We start from the raw sequence: 20,787 nt of genomic DNA on the forward strand, positions 1-20,787 counted from the left end.
TAGAATATCACAAACATTATTTTATTCCTTTAAGTGATTATCAGCCGAAGATCATGTATCTGTAAAGGACGCTCACACACTGACAGCATTTCTGCAGTGATAAACCTACTAAAAGTTATTTATTTCAATGGGATTAACGTCTACTAGCATTAACAACAACCTGAAGCTGTTCAGGTGTGCAAGTGAGTGACCACAGAGACCAAACATGATGGATGCTCTCCGCTGGACTGGCATTAACTGTTCTGAGAAAACCTACAAGGATCCTAAAAACAGAGTTATACAGAAACTGCTCTCATAGCAGTTCTCAGTCAAAAGTTAATTTTTTTTTTATTTTAAAAAAGTACAATTTTGAAATGTTACCATAAATATATTAACACTGAGTCAAGTGTGTATGTGCATGAGCGAAGACACTAGACAACTTTGCCTGTACAAAAATAATGTGTCATGAATCTTTCAATAATATTACATGATAATGAACAATTCACGTCGATTTTAATATTTAAATGATACAACTTCCCCTCCGCTCCAACAGTGTGAACACACTTAATCAAAACAGCATCTACGAGTTGGTGTTTGATGGGGCAGGAAATGAGTCTTAAAGGGATAGTTCACCCTTAAAATGAATCATATTCATCCAAAACTCTATTAGTTTATTTTAAGAAATGTTTTTGGGTCATTTTGGGCATGCGATAGACTTTTGTATTTTTTTTTTTTTTTTTTTTTTGGTACACATTCTTCTTTTGGGCTCCATAGAAGAAACTACGAGGATTGAAACGACATGAGGTGAGTAAATGATGATAGAATGTTCATTTTTGAATGTACTATCCCTTTAAGAGACATTTAAGAACATTCCAGACTTCCAAAACCTGCACCAGTTTGACCACAAGTGTCATCTCTACAGTGAAGACTCTACAGTCTCATGCACTTCATAGTCAAGAACAAGCGTAGGCAATGAGACCTTAAGTTCACAACAAGCTTGCGATATGAGACAAGGCCATAGGCAAGAAATAATTCCAAGACCTTAAGCTTCTGAACATGGTCTAGATCTTAAGTCGAGTAATAGAAGCCTACATATTTTTTGACATTTTTAGGTCTGCTATACCTTCACCAGTGTCGCACTATCTACAAAACACATTAACATAACAATGAGTCACTTTTCCACTTCCTGTTTGGGTTTCGAGCAGCACTTTGATCCGCCAAACAGCGATCTGAAGATGCTCCTCTTTCTCTTTCCCGTCCTGTCCTTTCCGAACGATTGTTCGGAGAGGCATATGGACTTCCGGAGCGTGCCGATACGCCGCTCGTGTTCTCGGATCTTGCTCTGCAGGTGGTTCTGGATGGCAAATCCCAGGGACTCCATGTCCAATGACGCTCCATAGACTTCCCACGTCATTCCCTGCTCATCCCAAATGATCTCCTGAGGTGCACCGCTCTCCTCCTTTTCTCCTTCCACCTCTGCTGTTCTCCCAGAGTCCTCCGACATCCCAGGCGAGACTTGACAGGTTGTGTCAAATTCACTGATGGTTACTTGAGGAGGAACCGAACCAAGAGTTAGAGGAGACTGGCTACGAAGCTCAATCTCTATTTGACAGATGTGTTGAAGAGATTTCTGGCTATTGGAGGACTTAGAAAAAGGTGGACCTAGAAATCTAGACTTGGCTCCTGTTGATTTGGGGTCCAGTGGCAGCCAATCAGAGTCTGAGCTCCTGTCGGGGTTGAGCTCATTGTGCAGGCCAACTTTAGGATTGAGGTCAGTCTCAGGGTTAAACTGGTGGGGTTGAGAACCGTGGACTGGACTCGTGTCTGTGGATCTGCTGTAGACCTCCACATCCGCCTGGACCTCGACGTCAACGTACACCGCTTGCAGATCCGCCTGCAGTGCCACATCCTTCGTTTCGACGCCTGGGAAACCTTCAGCTGTCATTGTCCCCGCATCCTTCAAGTCCTTTTCATTCATTATAGCATCCTTCCCGACCTCAGTCGCCATTGTATCAGCTTCGCTCTTCCTCTCCTCTCTCTCTGCTTCCTCCCTTCCCTTCTTCTCCCACAGACTCTGACTCTTTCCTGCGTGTCTCTCTTGGGTCGTGACATATGCGTCAGTCTTATCTTCTTGCTCTCTTAGCTGTTTGATAGAGGGGTTTGTTGCTCGGTGTGACGACGGAGACAACGTCTCTTCCCACCCTTTGGAGTTAATCCTGATGACATCACTTCCTCTAAGACCGTGTCCCTGAAGGACAGCATCCTCTCTTTCCTCTCCTCCTCTCTCATTCCCTTTCTTTATCTCTCGTCCCCGAGGACGCTCCCCCATTGCCATTTCCGTCCCCAGTTGCAGTTTGCTCTCCACTAATGTGTCAATCATTTTATCTTTCGGAGAACGCAACAGCAGTCCTTCTTTGCCTGTAACTCTTCTATTCCGCTCGGTTATGTCCACTTTGAGAGATGCATGCTGGGGCGGTTTAAGCATCTTTTGTGGGGAGTCTGTGGAGCCCATGATATGAGATGCTGAGGCAGTTTTTTGCATGCTTTTAAGAAATGTTTTCGCACTCGCTTGCAGCTTTTTCTCATGGCTCAGTTTTGGCCCAGTGGGTCCAGTTTGGCTGGATAAACTTAAGACCTCCACTTCAGGTGAAACTATTTTGGTTGGTGGTTTTAATCCTGTTTTAGTCGTAGCAAGTGTGTTAGCTATTCCCTCAGTGACCTGATTGGTTGTCGTTGAGTGCATGGTGGGTATTTTCGATGCATGTGCGGCTGGAATGGCTACGGTGGCTAATGCAGTGTGTTTTAGTGTTTTTATATGGCCGGTGGATTCCCTTGAGGTGGATCTCTCCAGTTCTTTAGCTTTTACATCAATGCCATGAGAGTCTCCAAGACTTGTCCTTGTTCCAGGAGAGAGGTTTCTCTTTCTGTGTTGGCTTGAGGGCTTGGACTCCCTGCATGCCTTGGGCTCATTATTTCCAGGAGGATGAAGGAAAGCAGGTCGGGATTCCATAAAACTGATTATAGTTGATGGAGATGACAATGGGAGCCCTGTGAAGAGAAAAACAGCAGATTTAGTTAAACCTTTTTAAAAAAGTGTTTCTGCTTTTCTGCTAGTGTTGAATTTTCATTGTCACGTGTTCATTGATCAAACATTTTAATTGGCATTGGACGGACAGGATTAGGGGAACTATGGATTTTATGGATTTCCATTGTTTTAATTTATAAGTCACTTTAGATAAAAGCATCTGCTAAATGACTAAATGTAAATGTATGTCAGTTCAGTTACTGTACATGCATTACTGGTTTAAAGACTGTGTTTAAACCAACACTTTCACTAAAAAAAATAAAATAAATAAAAACATGGTTACTATAGTGGAGTGGGATAACAAGCTATATCTAAACCTTGGTTTTGCTACACTTAGCATGGTATTTGTAGTAAAATAATGGCTATACAAATGTAATCAATACAAAGCAAGTTTTGAAAGATGGCTGTTTTACACGTGCAATCAGTTTTGTGTTTTCAAAAACGTGCCACTTATGAAAATAGAACCAAAGCAATTAAATAAATAAAATATAATACTACTACTAATAATAATATACTTAAAAGCTGAAATTTCCACGCTGGAAAAAGAAAAGAAAAGAACAATTATTTTAAGAAGCGTCCAGAACCCCAAAACAGACCAGCAGCTGTTGATAAAGATATCTTATTCTTCTCCTAAGCTATTATTTATTTCAGTGTTTTTATTTCACATGCACCAGCGACGCCCATAAACACCGTGACATCAGTAAACACGACCCGTTATTAAAGAACCACACAAACGCGACACATTTCCTAAATATTACGCTAAATCATACTCACAGCTGTAGTTTTAAAGCCTTCCAAATCGACCCAGAAATTGGCAGGACGATGTGAAACTGAGCTGTTTTTTCCCTCTCATGCTTGAATAAATGACGACGCTCGGCTCTGCATCAGACGCGCGAGCAGAGGATGACGCGCGCGCGGAATACAGGTCACGTAGGCTATTGATTTATTTTGATGTGCATCTCATTTTTCCAAAACATCACCTGGCATTTTAGAGATGCAATCGTTCATTGCCAGGTTTCTTTGCTCTGTCAGCTCTAAAGTAATTATATCTCAGTAGTTAAACGTCAATGCAACTGCATTTTATTAGTTATAGCGCATGCACTCCACTACTATCATGGCCAAAAGTTTTAGCAGTGACAAATTTTGCAAAGTTTGCTGCTTCAGTTTTTGTAGATTAGAGCCTTCACAGTTTGGACATATCAAACACAGCTCAAATACATTTTCTGCTTCTAACACATCAATTTTGAGGACAAAATGTTGACTTGCTGCCTAATATATCCCAGCCACTAACAGATGAAGAGCTAGTCAGCGTTTTTACTTCACCTGTCAGTGCATTTTCTGTTCACATTTATAACTTAAGATCAGTAATTGTTATTGCATTATTATTATTATTATTTCATGTTCTTAAGTCTGGCTTAAAGTAAATGTTGAATTTAGTGATTAAATATCAGCTTATGAATCCATAAACATGTTGTCATTTAGCTTGTGTGCAGCTTCAGAATGTGTTTGGATCTGATTAAATCGACTTCATCTGTCATATTAAAGTTGTTTATGGTACAGTGAGGGGCTTTGGTTGTGTAGTAAGCAGTAATGAGTGTCAGCAGCACCTGAGCTGATGGTTAGTAAAGTGAGACGGATCACTCTCAAAACACTGGAGCCGACAGCAAATATATTTCTGTGTTACTCATGAAGAATAATGAATATATTTCATGCATTGACTTCACATAGTGCTCTCTGTGCGTTATATTAATATGATCATACTTATATATATATATGTGTGTGTGTGTGTGTGTATGTGACTCTGGAGCACAAAAGAGTCTTAAGTCTCTGGAATATATTTGTAGCAATAGCCAAAAATACATTGTATTGGTCAAAATTATAGATTTTTCTTTTATGCCAAAAATCATTAGGATGTTATGCAAAGATCGTGTTCCATGAAGATATTTTGTAAATTTCCTACCTTAAATATATCAAAACATAATTTTTGATTAGTAATATGCATTGCTAAGAATTAATTTGAACAATTTTAAAGATGATTTTCTCAATATTTAGATTTTTTTGCTCCCTCAGAGTCTAGATTTTCAAATAGTTGTATCTCAGACAAATATATATAGATATATATGAATATTTTATCCTAAAACGAATCCTTCAAATAGACACAGATGAGTCAAAAGTTCAAACACACTGTAAATCACTGTAGTCATACAGTACGAGTATAAAGTTGAATGTAAAGCACCTGGAATCATTGATGAGAAATCTAGAGATCTCTGACTTCTGATGCAGACCTGAGCACACTTTGAGATTGTTTTCCGAAGGAAAGCTTCGACACCGAGAAGTAAGACTTCACCTGCTTTTCTTTAACACACAACAGCTCTGAACAGAGTTTGGACAATTAATCACACTTACAGATTTTAGATCCAACACACCTGTCTGTAAGTTACAAATAAACCCTTAATTAGTCACTTTAAGAGCGTTTAATTAGAATCTGCAGAACTAGGAAGGAAGAACTAGATGACAAAATATCAATGTAAAAAAGATATTTGAGTGACACTTTACATTAAGGATCCATTAGTTAATTACATTAGCTAACAAAAAAATAATAATCACATAAAATGTTAATTTCCAAATTTATAAAAAATCATATTTGTACATATTTAATCAGCTTGAACTTGCGATATATAAATAAATAATTCTAAAACACTTTTTATTAATCTTAGTGCATTGTAATATCAACATTTACTAATATATTAATCAAATTAAAAGATGATGGAGTGAATGTTCAGGTTTCTGAGAATGCATTTATTTATTAAAAAAATACAGTTTAATAGTAAATATTATTCTAATGTAAAACGGCTGTTTTCTGTGTGAATCTCTGTTAAAGTGTAATTTATTTATGTGATGTACAGCTGGATTTCCAGCATTACTCTGTCCAAGGCAGAAATACGTCACAAGTTCTTTATTATAGATCAGTGGTTGCAACTTATCTCATTATTATGATTTGGTAAATAAATGTAAATTTTTTATGTCATATGACTTTTTATCTCATATTTCTGACTCCAATGACTGATCTCATAATTAAGTTTTATTAAAGCATGAATTGTTTCTTATGTGGCGGAATGGGCTTCCATAACAACTGAAATACAGCTACTGGTCACACACACCCGTATTTAACACTTGCTAACCTCTGACCCCTCCGTGTGCAACTGAGCAAACAGTGCACGACAAACAACGGAGCGTAATCAATGTGCATCGACCTGTCTAAAGCAGAGAAATACTGGGACGACTGGTTCAGAGGGACATCGAACCTCTTTCTGTCCTGCAATGTCCCAAAACTCCTTCTGCTGGCAGACAAGAGACACGGACCATCAGACACTCACCCGAAACACATGAAAACTGCTCAGTTCTGTCCGTTTAATGTGAAAGGTGTCCTGTGTTCAGGCATTGATCGACTGGACAGAGAGCTGACCACTGGACAGATGCAGGGTGAGGCTGATCAATAACTGTATCCTATGAGAAAATCATTTAAAACTCACTTAAATCTGACAGAAACTATCTATAGAAATGATTTTAAAGATGACTTATCCTTTAATCACAATTGACTGTGACCTGTGACTTGCCCAGTACTCAAATTAAAAAATAACACGTTATGTGCCCAATAATGGAAATGTAATTTTTCCTGTCTTCTGTGGGTAAATTCATGATGCAGGTGCTGCCTCCTTGTGGACATGCAGTGCATGAAGTAAGAGTATACACACATTTCTATTCAAACGCTTGTGATGATCACTGATTTTCTAAGAAATTGCAAGGATGCATTCAGTTGATCAAAAGTGACCGTAAGGATTTCTGTTTCAAATAAATGCTGCTCTTTTTAACTTTCTATTCATACGTGAGTCATGAAAAATAAAATGTATTAGTTTTCCACAAAAATATTCAATACCACAACCGTTTTCAACATGAATAATAATCAGAAATGTTTCTCGAGCAGTAAATCATCATATTATTTTTAGGTGGCAGATGCTTTGGCAAGTTTTATGATCAGGCACAAATTTGCAGAAGCTCGCAGTGAAGCTAAAAGGTGATTTACTAATGACTGAACTCTCGATCTAAAACCATTTTAAAATGTATGTGTGTGTATGTATTTTATATATATATATATATATATATATATATATATATATATATATATATGCAATAAATTGTGCATTCAAATAAGTAAGAAACATGTTCTGCTGAAGTTTGAAGCTATTGTTTTGTCCCTTAGATGAAGCAGAAGACACCTCGACCGGATCCAACATCCTCCACATCCAGAAAAACATCGGACTTAAATCCAGGAATTGTTTCAACTGTCACTGTCCTGAGTTCAGAATAAAGATCTGAATGTTCTTTATTCAACTGTTTTTGGAATTTCCGGAAGCATTTAAATATTTAAATGAGATGGAATCATGTGACATCATCATAGTCAAGAGAAGAAAACACAGTGTAAATGAGAAGGACGACGTTTAGCCCTCCCAAAAAATACATTAAAATTTATTAATATTCAAAGCACAGTCTGACTGAAACACGTGCAAAATACTGAGCATGAAATGAAACAAACCTCTACTTAGACTCTGTGTATGTGTGTGTGTGTGTGTGTGTGTGTGTGTGTGTGTGCGCATACACAAACTTGTGACCGAACTTCGAATCTCACAACGAAATCCAACCTCTAAATACATAAAGTGCATGATGGAAAAACTTAGCAATTCAGGAGAAAACTGGACAAAATTATTCTCTATTTACAATATACAGTCAAACCAGGAAGAGCGAGTTACAGATTTAAAGGAACAGTGCACCTGAAAATAATCATTTACTCACTCTCACGTCATTCCAGGAGTCTGATTTGACAAGGAACATCTGAAACCGTTTGAATAAACTTCACAAGTGATTCTGGAGTTGTACAGAAAAGAATAAATAATAGTAGAGATGTGGAACGACCCGAGGGTGAATAAACAGTAACGGAACGAACACTTATGAGGTGAACTATGCCTTTAAAGAAACAGTTCACCCAAAAACCAACATTTGCTGAGATCTCACTCACCCTCAGATCATCCGAGATTAGAATGAGTTTGTTTCTTCATCAGATTTGGATAAATTAATGTAGCATTGCATCAGTGTCTAATTAATGGATGCTCTGCAGTGAATGGGTGCCGTCAGAATGAGAGTCCAAACAGCAGATAAAAACATCACAATAATCCACACCACTCCAAAAGCTGACCAAAAGATCAAAGCTGCATGTTTGTAAGAAACAAATCCATCATTAAAGATGTTTTTAACTTCAGACCTCTGCTTGCCACTAAAAAAAAAAAAGTTCATAATCCATAATAACACTGAAAAAAATCCATCTCAGGTTGTGTCTCACAAAATATCTTGATGGATTTGTTTCAGCTCCAGATGTTAACCAATAGACTGGAGTGCTGTGGATTATTGTGATGTTTTTATCAGCTGTTTGGACTCTCATTCTGACGGCACTCATTCACATCCATTGCTGAGACAATGAAGCAATGCTACATTTCTCCAAATGTGTTCTTCTTCTCAAATCTCGGGATGTACTGAGGGTGAAGTCAGTAACCTTTCATTTTTGGGAAACTATCCCTTTAAATGTCATGGACAGGGCATGTGGCATGACATCACACGTCCTGCTCCACAGAACCCAAAGAGCACTTCCCAGAAATCCCACAGTTTTGTCCCGCACGACGTCCATCACACGCATCTTCGGCGACGGGCAAATCCCAAAACTCCTAATACTGAGATTCTCTCTCTCTCTCTCTCTCTCTCGTTTTTTTTTTTAAATACTGCAGAACTTGAGCACATCAAATGCTTCTCTATAGAAAAATAAACCACTTCTGATCAGATTCAAAATAGTCTTTGACACGTTCTTCCCGCTGGGATCACAGACACATGGTGAAACGGTAAGAAAGAGAAGATTGTCGAGCCGAGCAGAACCCATCGTCTGCTGATACCGAACAAGTGCTTTAGCTCAAGTGCATACTGTAGTGTGCACTGCGGGCGAGAGAACAGACTTTACCCTGCTTTTCAGAGAGAAAGGAAGGAAGATGAAATGAATGTAACATTGGATGTGGATTGTAGTATGTACTTGGCAGGCAGTGTTTGTTACACTCTAAACCCGTCGTTTGAGCACGAGTGGGCGTGGCCAGATCAGCACTTTGGGTCATCAGTGGGCGTGTCAATGTCCGAATGCCCCGCCCCCATCACAAGCGACACCTCTGAACTGCTGCTGGCGATCAGCTGTAACTCACCTGTGGAGGAAACACAGTCATAATGTCCTTACTAAACAGCAAGCACAGTGAAAATAAGTTGTACTTGCAGATTATGTCAAATTAATGAAATAAAAGGCCACTTTCATGAGTAAACTTTTCATAATGTTGAACTGAAAGAGTACATTTTAAAATATTGTTCTAAAAATATTCTGTTGTGCATTACATGTGCTTTATTCAATATTATATTTAAAGTTAATAATTTTTTCAATGTACTAAATTGCAACTTAATTGTTTTTACAAATCAGTGTTATTTTAGTATCAATTAGAGAGTGTTATTAAGTTAATTAAATAATTTTTATTTTCTCTATTTTTATTATAATTTGTTCAAGTTTTAGTAATTTTTTTGTTTATACACACACATTTATATTTATATATATATTTATATATAATTTATTTTTGTAGTGAAGTTACAATGAATGTATTTTTTTCCCTTGGGAACTAGCAGAATTAATTTTATTTTTTTCTTAATATTTTATTTTATTTCATTTAACATTTACTGTATTTAAAATTACAAAAAAAGTTTTTTGATTGTTTTAGTTTTAGTTAACTATAATAATTGTTACATTTAAATATGCAAGTTTCAAGAGAAATGACATTAAAATATATCTTGTTTTCCAGAAATGTTTGTCAGTATATTCATCAGTACACATTATCCATATTTCAAAAACTATTGAAATTACATAGAAAGATCACTAAGTTAATTTAACGTACATTTAAACTATAATACATTTTCAGTTAATAGCAATTAACATGCAACGAAGTGTGAAAAACATTAATAAAATTTTTTTTCTGTAATGCATACTATTTCAAAAAATTTCAATCTCAAGGCTGCCTCAATGCTTCACACCTTTTGGGCTATTAATAATGAATTATCTGTAAGTCACTTTTGATAAAAGCATCTACTAAATGCTTAAATGTAAATGATTACCCACAATGCCTTGCACGACAGAAGAGGACTCACTCTGTTCGGTTGGCAAGGTGTCCTGGGACAGCGGCTCAGAGTCCAGGAGGACCTGAGGGAGACCCACCATCCTCACGCCGGGGTCACGCCCCCCGACGACATCACCGGCCATGACATCATCGCTCATCACCATGGCGTTGAGAGCCACGCCCCCCACGGCGAGCTCGTAGTCCAGAGGAAGTTCATTCAGACACTCGGCACTCGACTGCGCCGGACAGAATTACATAGAATTGACATAGAGTTACCCTCCAGCCATAGTGAAGATAGGAGACATGCATTTCAGGGACTTCAGCATGCTTAAAGTAAACTAAACTACATAAAACTAACTTTCAGAGCTTGAAAATAAATTTAGAAAATAAAATATTAAATGTTCAAACATATTGTATATTAGCTAGTTAGCAAGGCAACACTTTATTTTCATTTAGTTAATTATATATCAATAAAAACTAAACACACACACATATATATTATAAAAACACAACAAAAGTACTAAAACTTTAACTTGAATTAAAATGAAAACAAGGCATACATTTTTAGTCTAAGACCATGTATTAGCATAACTAAAACTGGAATAATGTATTAAAATGACAGCTATATATATATATATATATATATACAATTTAAATCATAACAAAATTCTCCAAAATAGAAACAGTATAAATATAAAAATAATTAAAAATATTTTTTAAAATTTATAGTAACTAAAATGTATATTAAATTATATAAATGTAATTAAAAAAAATATTATATTGGTATATTAAAATTGACATGAGATACACTCATTAAGGCACAAAATGATGTTTTAAGAACTAAATAAAATAATAAAAGAAAATATATAGAAAATATATTAAATAAATAATCAAATGGAAATAATTAAAAAAGGAAAAAACTAAAAAAATAAATAAATTAATAAAAAAATATACATTAAAAAAAATACAAATAAAAATGTCAAAAAGGCTACAAAATGACTAAAACGTTTTTAAAAATTCAAATGAAAACAGATTTTTTTTAACAAATCTAAATATTGATGTTAAAAGAACAAAATGAAATAAAAAAAGCATCTTCTAGAAATAATGTCATGCATTAATTTATTACTGTTATTAATAATTACTACATTATATTTTTATTCTTATTATTATTATTAATAATAAAGTGAATTTAATCCGATTTTCCTGACACTGATTCTGTCTGAAGCTCCAGCTCGAGGAGGACTGAACGTGCACAAACAGAGAATCACCAACCGTGAGGCCGAGAGCTTTGAGGATGTTCATTTTACACATGGGACAGGTGCGATGGTCCACCAGCCACGGGTCGACGCAGCTCTTATGAAACAGATGCCTGCGAGCAGCAGAGAGAGAAGAGTGTGGAGCTGTTCTCAGTGAACTGATATTAAATCACCTGCACAACAATCAGTTCAGAACTAATGCATTTGATCCACAAGGATACATTCAGCTGATCAAAAGTGACAGTGAAGACATTCATAATGTTACAACAGATTTCCATCCAAATAAATGCTGCTCCTTTGAACTTTCTATTCATCTGTGATTCCTGAAAAATAAAATGCATCAAACTTTCCACAAAAATATTAATCAGCATTGATGATAATAATCAGAAATGTTTCTTTCATCATCATATTTTCATGATTTCTGAAGATCATGTGACTCTGAAGACTGGAGGAATGATGCTGAAAATGCAGCGGAGCATCACAGAAATAAATTACAGTTTAATCCACATTCACATTGAAAAATTATATTTTAAATTGTAAAAATATTTCACAATTTTACAGATTTTATATATATTTAAAAAAAACAGGTTATGTTTATATTTTAAATATATATTATATATAAATTTAATTAACATTTTAATTTAATATCTTTAAAATATAAATTATATAAATATAGACGTAAATATTATCAAAATATATACTGTATGTGTGTGTATTTATGTATACATAAATATACACAGAAGACACACACACACACATTATGCAAATGAAAACTTATTTTGTATGCAATTAATTGTATGTGCATGCATTAATGTGTATGTATGTATATATGTATGTGTGTATATATATATATATATATATATATATATATATATATATATATATATATATATATATATATTTATATTTATTTATTTATTTATGTATATTACTGTACTAGTATTGGAATAACATTGTATTAATGTAGTTGGCGACATTTTGTTAGTAGTTTATCAAAAGTGCCGTCAGGTGTGTGTTTACCTGCAAGGTAAGATCCTCACCACATCATTTGGTTTATAGCCCTCGATACACACGGCACAGTTATCGAAATCACTCTCCGTTTCCTAAAGAAACACACACACATCATTAGACAAAACAAAGAGTCTCACTGCTGTAAAGACTGCAGTACTGAGTGTTTATTAGCTCACCTGATCGCCTTTCCTGATGCTCCGCACTTGTAACTGACTGATGGCTTTTTTGGCGGCGTCTCCCAGCCTCCTCTGAACATCAGAGAACAGAACAGAACAGATCGTGACCAATCAGAGAACAGAATGTGACCAATCAGAGAACAGAACAGAACGTGACCAATCAGAGAACAGAATGTGACCAGAGAACAGAATGTGACCAATCAGAGAACAGAATGTAATAGGGATGCACCGAAATGAAAATTCTTGGCCGAAACCGAAAACCGAAAAAGAGAAAACCAAGGCCGAAAACCGAAACCGAAACACCGAAAGAAATTATGCCTATTATTAGTAACATTGTATTTATTGCTATGACCGTGTACTAACTTTACTAAAATTAAGACATTGCAATTGCATAAATTAATATTAAAGTTTCAAAGATAATTACAATTACATAACTTATTTAAAAAAAAAAAACATAAAAATACATAATTACAAATGATGCAAATATTTATTAAGCACATTGCAACAATGCACAGTATAAAATAAAATTCAAACTAAAAATTTATCCCACTCATGTGTATATTTAATAACAATGTACAGGCCTACTGGCCTGCAGAAAGGTTTTAAAATGAACAGTTCTCTCATAAAAACAAAGTGCATTTAGGTGAAGTGCATTTGAAATTTTCTATGTAGGACTAGAAAGTGCATTACTTCTCCAGTTGGCAAGACTGTTATCACTTCTGGGGATGGGGACTTCAGACAGATAACCATCTAGCTGTTGAGCAGTTGAGCTTGTCATCTGCCTGACATTTGAGACATATTTGAGAGAGTGTATTTAAATAGGGCCAGGGCATAAATAAATTTTTTTATCAAATTAAAGCAGAAATCTATCAGAAAATCTAGCATAAATATGGCTACAATCTGATATTATGTATGTATATATGTTTGTGTGTGTGTGTGTGTGTGTGTATATAGTAGCCTAAGAACAAAATAGCCAACGTATTATTATTATTTGAGGCACTTTCTTGCAGAATTCCACTGAACATATCAGACAACGATGGTGCATGCCTCATCTGGTGCAGAGACCAGTCTTTTTTTTTCTAGATGAGAAAAAAATGAGTCTTTTTTTTTCTCCTGCGCATGGCGCTTCTCCGCATCCAGCGCGGCCTGGATCATTTCTCGTGCGCGCTGCCTTATTTCCGCATCCAAGTAATGGTCTTTATAACGCGGATCAAGCACATTCGCGATAAAGTGCAGAGGATCCGACAAGATCTCAGTGAGACGTGTGCTAACAGACTATAAGACTGTACTTTTATTTGTTTTTACTTCGTGGTCCGTCTTAATCTCTTTGTTAGAGACGCTTTAGTGCTGCGAATAAAGGAATACGAAGAGAGAGAATGTTCTCACTGGTGTGAAGTGAATGTCGCGTGGAGCTCGTTGTCTGCGCTATGCAGGTGCACGTGCAGGTTGCGGTTTCTGTTTGCGTCATCACAACATTTCGGCCGTGTTGTTTCGGTGATAAAAGTCTATCGGCCGAAAACCGAAAAGGGCATTTTCGGCCGAAAATTTTCGGTGGCCGAAATTTCGGTGCATCCCTAGAATGTAACCAATCAGAGAACAGAATGTGACCAATCAAAGAACAGAACGTGACCAATCAGAGAACAGAACTGAACTTGATCAATCAGAGAACAGAATGTGACCAATCAGAGAACAGAATGTGACCAATCAGAGAACAGAACAGGACGTGACCAATCAGAGAACAGAACAGGACGTGACCAATCAGAGAACAGAACAGGACGTGACCAATCAGAGAACAGAACAGAACTTGACCAATCAGAGAACAGAATAGAACAGAACGTGACCAATCAGAGAACAGAACAGGACGTGACCAATCAGAGAACAGAACAGAACTTGACCAATCAGAGAACAGAACAGGACGTGACCAATCAGAGAACAGAACAGGACGTGACCAATCAGAGAACAGAATAGAACGTGACCGATCAGAGAACAGAATGTGACCAATCAGAGAACAGAACCTGATTAATGAACGTATTTCTCCTTTGACATCAGTCTCTCGTTAGAATAATTAACGACAGAGCTGTAATGAAAGGTTCTGCAGTTGTTTCTCTGTGATAAAAGTCACTTCCTGTGGTCTGTTATCATGTTTTAGGGTTGCGTTCTAACACACACAAACATGCAAACCACCAAGAAAGTGGTTAGAGCTCAGCTGAAGCTTAACTCTTTTTGTGTGTGTTTGTGCTTGTTTGTAGCACTACACAATTTGACTTTTATTTTTGTTGATGTTGCAATTTTATAATCAATGTTGCTATTAAATGTAATTGTATTATTTTGTATGAATAATTATAATACAACTATAAATACTATTAAACGTTAAATTATTATTAATGTAATATTTCACTGTTCAATAAACCACTGAGTATTAAGAAAAAGTATATTATTGATAATAATAATTATTATTATTATACATGTAATTCTATATATGTAAAAGATCATAAAACAATTAATAATCATTTTATTTGTATTGTTTTTGTATAAACAATGATAATAATAATAATAATAACAATTCTTAAAAATTTTTAACGTATCTAATATTTCACTGTACAATACAAAAATATAATATTATTAATCTATTTAAAGTATTGTTTTATTATTATTATTATAAACAATAATACCAAATAATTCAATATATAAATAGTATTATATAAAAACTAAATTAGAAATATTAATAATGTAATATTTCACAGCAATAAAAAAAAAGTATTGAATTTTTTTTACTTTTTATTAAATTATTAATATTTACTGTTGTCTGAATCCCATTACATGATTTACTTTTTATTTAGATTAATCAATCAGCCCAGTTAGATTTTCACATAAACACACATTGTGAACAAAATGATGTGTCTAACACACACAGTGGCTGGAAACACAGTTAATGTGTCACGAGACGATGTTTGTCAGGTTTGTACCTGGTTGCGGTCTCTGGCGTTGGCGTATCTGAAGCGCTGGATGTAGTAGAAGACGAGCCAGGCCAGCGAGATGATCATGAGGATGATGAAGGAGATGGAGACGAAGACCACGGAGGTGCGGCTGACGTATTTCTGGAGGTTGCGTGTCCCGATGGTGATGTGCATGAGAACAGTGATGTTCCTCTCCATCAGAAGAACCAGCTCACGACCCTTGGGTTCGGGGATCATGATGGACACCACGTCACCGGAGCCTGAAACACAGAGACACCGTTAACCACAGACTCAGCTTCCTCTGTGGCTAAACTACACACAGTTAGATTAAATCAGGAAAAAATTACATGGGGGAAAAATGTTTTTTTGGTCAACTGTAAACTTTGGGAAACTTGTAATAATTTTTTTGGTAAACTGAATTAGTTTCATGATTTTAATTAATTAGGCAAATTTTCAGATTTGTATAATTTAATCTAACTCTTTAAACATAATCCAGAACATTTTAATAAGGAAATAGAAAAAAAATATAGAAAAAAAAAACCATATTGGGAAAAAACTAAAAAAAATTATTGGGGAAAAAAACGTTTTTGAGAAAAAATTACAGAATTAAAAAAAATTAAAAAAAACGGAAATAAATAAATAAAATGGATTTCATAGGGCTTAAAAAATGTAAACTTTGTTAAACGTTTAATATTTTTCATGATGGTTTCATGATTTTAATTAATTAGGAAAATTTTCCGGTTTTTATGATTTAATCTAACTATTTAAACATTATACTGAAAATGTATATACATTTAAAAAAAAATAGAAAATTTTAAATGAAATTGGAAAAAAAATTAACTAAAATTGGAAATTGGAAAAAAAATATTCAGTCAAAATAATAAAAAGAGGGGGGGGGGTCAATTTGGGGGAAAAAAGGAAAAAATTTTATCAGGAGACAAAAAATTGGGAAAAACTGAAATAAAATAAATTGGGGAAAAATTATTTGAGAAGAAAAAACTGAATTAAAAAAAAATTATAAAAATGGGAAAAAATCAAAATGGAGGCTTAAATAGGGCTTAAAAAAGTAAACTTTGTTAAAATTTTAATTTATTTTTTTGTAAAACTGAATACGTTTCATGATTTTAATTAATTAGGCATTCTTTCTGATTGTTAGGATTTAATGCAACCATTTAAATATAATCCAGAAAATGTTAATAGAGGAGAAAAAATTTAGAAATGTTTTTATTAAATTGGGGACAAAAAACATAAAATGGGGGGGGGGGGGGTTTACAGAATGGAAAAAAATGTAAAGGATTTCATAGGTTTTTTTTTTTTTATACATTGTTGTTAAACAGAATAAGTTTTCATGATTAAATGATACATTCTCTATGATTATTATGATTTAGACTAACCGTTCAAACGTAATCAAGAAAATTTAAATCAGAAAAAATATCTAGAAATTATTTCATTGGGCCATATATGCAATTTTTGTTCAACTTTGTTTTTTAATTATATAAGTATCATGATTTTTTAATGAAACATGCTTTTCGATTACTCAAATTGTATGTGAACCTTAAAACAGAATCCAGAAAATATTAAATGAAAAAAAAATTAGGGTATAGAATTCCTCAGCCCAAACGAAACACAGAGTTCAAAGATAGAGTTAACGCTAACAAGAAAAGCAACACAAGAGGGAAATGCAGATAGTGAAGCAGAACAAAGAGAGGAACTAAACAAACAGCATTTCTGCAACACTTCACGGCGAGATAGAAAGAGATAAGAGGCGTCAGATGAAACTTCTGACACTCAGAGTGACCAGAGCGCTGACCACAACACTATCATCACGACTCCAGATGTGAGAGAACATACAAACACAGCTGGACGAACTGCAGTGAATGGGTGCCGTCAGAACGAGAGTGCAAACAGCTGATAAAAACTGTTAAAGTTTTTAACTTCAGACTGTTGCTTCCAGCTAAAACACGAGCTCATAATCCTTAATAACGCTTCCTCCAGTGAAAAAGTGACCTGGTCTGAATCAGGAGAGAAATCTGCACAGTGTGGATTATTGTGATGTTGTCATCAGCTGTTTAGACTCTCGTTCTGACGGCACCCATTCACTGCAGAGCATCCATTACTGAGACACTGATGCATTGCTCGAAATTCTCCAAATCTGATGAACAATCAAACTCATCCTAATCGTGAATGGTCCTAAAGGTGAGTTAACTTTGGGTGAACTATTTTTTTAAACCATCACAGATTTAGCAAATCACAATCAAACGTGCACAATATCCATTCACCATTAATCATAACCTAATATGCATATAATGCATGCATTATAACAATCTATAAATAAACACATAAACCACACATGCATTCGCATGCAGCCAGACATATGCAATAATGCATTTCTCATCACACATAACCACACATGCATTTACCACCAGCCACCACTCATAACCGTATATGGACTTACAATAACACATAACCAAAGATGCATATCTAGGTGACAGATGATGAATGCATGCATGCATCACAACACACATGCATTGGGCATCACATTCAGCCAGCCATGCATTTGCCATCACTCCATATCCATATAAATATATAACGCATAATTCATATAAATGCATAATTCATTCATTCATTCATAACCAAATATGGATTTGCAATCACACAGCGTGTCATAATCGCTCATATGCAGACATGCATCACCTGTATCTGGCATGGTGACGGTCTCATTGGGGTTCGAGGATCCCACGTTGAATATGACCACAGCTGACGCGTTTTTTCCCACGGCGTTTCGGATTTTTTCTTTGTACGTGCAGTTTCCGCGGCTGATGAGCGCGATCCACGCGCCGTGTCCGCGCGGCGTGAATCTGCTGTTGGGATCGCACGCGTTCTTGTCCTGCGGCGCGACGGGCATCGCCAGCACGCCTCTGGCCTCGCGCTTGAGCGAGTGCTCCCCGTAACGCCCGCACTCCGTCTTCTCGGTGCGGACCTCGGCCGTGTCCGGATCCACGTACGTGATGTTGACGAACGCCGTGTACCACTCCTCCTTCTCCGCCACCGTGAAGTCCAAACACAGCAGATGGACGAAGCAGAAGGACAGCAGCCAGGTGGACAGGGCCAGACTACGACACGTCTGGATCACCGAGAGTGCCATAGCGGTGTATTTCTGATTATTGTGGAGAGTCTAGCGGCCGCGCGACGCGCGTTTACTCCATAATCTCCGCCTTTGTGCGTATCGACCGCGTTACGCGGCGCGATCGCAGACACTTGTGGTCAAAACACTCAACTTGGAAGACGGAGTTTGGTAATTAATCACCTCTAGAGCCTGTTGCTTGTGCGAGAGGCGCGTTGGTTGGGTAAAAACGTGAGCAGAAGCGGCGCAATGGAGCCATGGTGCCTTCAGCTGTTGTGACAAAAACGGAGCGCGTAACAGCGACCACTAGCGGCGGAGCGAGGATCTGCGCATGCGCGACGCCCTTAAAGAGACAGTCCACCCAAAAAATATAAATTACCCCATGATTTACTCACCCTCAAGACAAATCCAATAGGAGTTATATAAAATGCCCTGGCTCTTCCAAGCTGTATAATGGCAGTGAATGGGTGTTATTTTTCAATACTCCATAAGACATCAAATAAAGCACATCCATCTATCATAAAAAGTGTCCCTGATAGCTCAAGTGGGTTAATAAAGACCCCTGAAGTTAATTGATGCATTTGTGTAAGAAAAGCATCCATATTTGAAACTATATAATCTTACGTAGCGTAAGGTCTGTTGAGAAGTGATGAATGTGGAAGTGCAGCGGAGAAAGTGAAAAACAAAACACTGGCCAGGAATTATAAAATGAGGATTTGTAAGAGCCAAGATGAGACTGGTTTTCGTTTGCTAAAGTAAGGAAACTTTGCTCCCTTTGCTCCTGTAAACAAACATTTTTTTTTTTTTCGTGAGACTAGCGTATTCTCACCAAACCTTACGTAATGTCTACGTCCCACATCATCCACCGGAAAGGCATGATTACAGTTTATAAAATTTCGTATATGGATTTATTTTCTTACAAAAATGCATTGATTCGCCACAGGAGGCCTTTATTCGCCCTCTGGACCCATGCGAGGCACTTTTTATGATGGATGGATGCACTTTTTTATTCACAGTAAAGATGACACATTTAAGATGTTACGACAGGAAAAGAGCAAAACGCTTAAAAAGTAGCCTATATGTCCAAATAATTTAATACGGAAAAGGAGCAATGTGAGAAACAAAGATCCCGTTGTCCATTTTTCACAGAGGAGTGCATCTATCACTTTACCATCTATCTGCAGTTCATTTGTTAATTTTCTCCAGAAGAGGGCGCTGTCTCCCACTATTTCCATTCTGCTTCCTGTGTCTTTAACATGAACATTCAGCATCAATGACCTTTAGGTAGCTCGATCAGAAGAAAAGCTGTCCTGCTCTAGTGCTCTCTCAAACATGTTCCACAGTTCCCGTCAGACAGGGGAGTTTCCTCAGCTATCTTTAGACACCCTGACTAATGTCACTCTCGTTTCGGTCCTGTATGCACAACAGACTGCACTGACACTTACACACAGGAAGAACAATTCTCAGTTCGGGTGCACATGTAGGAAAGACACACACTGGTAACCAGTCGAAATAAATCACCAATTAGGACACAAGCCCACATCGAGGTCATCATTTTAACACATTGGGTTGATGGCTGTTACAGAGTGCATCGAAAAGCTTGACATGAGACACACTTTCACACTGATTTGGGTGTGTACTCCTCACCAGCAGCAGTTTCTGTGAAACACAAATACATACAGGACATTTCTGACATATGCAACCTTAAATAACTAAACAACAAACATAGTTTCTCAGTAAAAGCATTGCCAGAAATCCACTTTTCTCAATGGAAACATGGGATACGTGGCTCCTTATAGTTCAGTTTTAAGTCTGTCTAAGTGTGCATTTAATTTTTTTTTCTATTTTCAGTGGTTTTCGTCAAGTTTATATTGTATTTGATCATGTAAAAATGAGTTAAATCCAAGTTTTTGTCTCTTCGTAGGAAGAGAAACTGATGTCAGATTAGTTTAATG

The 20,787-nt window shown here is 36.4% G+C and overlaps 2 protein-coding genes and 1 long non-coding RNA gene across 3 annotated transcripts; 1 reads left to right on the top strand and 2 right to left on the bottom strand.

Moving 5' to 3' along the window:
* Window positions 1-3,966, bottom strand: LOC127944650 (G protein-regulated inducer of neurite outgrowth 1-like). The gene is made up of 2 exons (XM_052540744.1): window positions 3,839-3,966; window positions 1-3,027 (listed from the first exon to the last, which is right to left on the bottom strand). Exon 2 carries the CDS (start codon window positions 2,987-2,989, stop codon window positions 1,151-1,153), a length of 1,839 nt encoding a protein of 612 aa, XP_052396704.1. The 5' UTR covers window positions 2,990-3,027; window positions 3,839-3,966; the 3' UTR covers window positions 1-1,150.
* A 1,232-nt stretch (window positions 3,967-5,198) lies between these two features.
* Window positions 5,199-7,451, top strand: LOC127944653 (uncharacterized). The gene is made up of 4 exons (XR_008150400.1): window positions 5,199-6,547; window positions 6,771-6,803; window positions 7,072-7,139; window positions 7,326-7,451. It is a non-coding gene; the product is annotated as an uncharacterized LOC127944653 (long non-coding RNA).
* A 93-nt stretch (window positions 7,452-7,544) lies between these two features.
* LOC127944651 (RING finger protein 150) lies at window positions 7,545-19,168 on the bottom strand. Its single transcript, XM_052540745.1, has 7 exons — window positions 18,403-19,168; window positions 15,718-15,968; window positions 12,752-12,823; window positions 12,585-12,667; window positions 11,581-11,677; window positions 10,340-10,544; window positions 7,545-9,357 (listed from the first exon to the last, which is right to left on the bottom strand). Exons 1-7 carry the CDS (start codon window positions 18,851-18,853, stop codon window positions 9,257-9,259), a joined length of 1,260 nt encoding a protein of 419 aa, XP_052396705.1. The 5' UTR covers window positions 18,854-19,168; the 3' UTR covers window positions 7,545-9,256.
* Between the last annotated feature and the right edge of the window lie 1,619 nt (window positions 19,169-20,787).

This window comes from Carassius gibelio, chromosome A23, assembly GCF_023724105.1.
Source record: "Carassius gibelio isolate Cgi1373 ecotype wild population from Czech Republic chromosome A23, carGib1.2-hapl.c, whole genome shotgun sequence".
NCBI classification, from domain to species: Eukaryota; Metazoa; Chordata; class Actinopteri; order Cypriniformes; family Cyprinidae; genus Carassius; species Carassius gibelio.

Bases quoted from the DNA above. Each gene is read 5' to 3' on its own strand.
- LOC127944650 (XM_052540744.1), bottom strand. From the start codon at position 2,989: ATGGAATCCCGACCTGCTTTCCTTCATCCTCCTGGAAATAATGAGCCC.
- LOC127944651 (XM_052540745.1), bottom strand. From the start codon at position 18,853: ATGGCACTCTCGGTGATCCAGACGTGTCGTAGTCTGGCCCTGTCCACC. The intron at 12,824-15,717 runs GTACAAACCTGA...TCTGATGTTCAG, and splicing joins ACGCCAGAGACCGCAACCAG to AGGAGGCTGGGAGACGCCGC. The intron at 12,668-12,751 runs GTGAGCTAATAA...GTGTTTCTTTAG, and splicing joins GCATCAGGAAAGGCGATCAG to GAAACGGAGAGTGATTTCGA.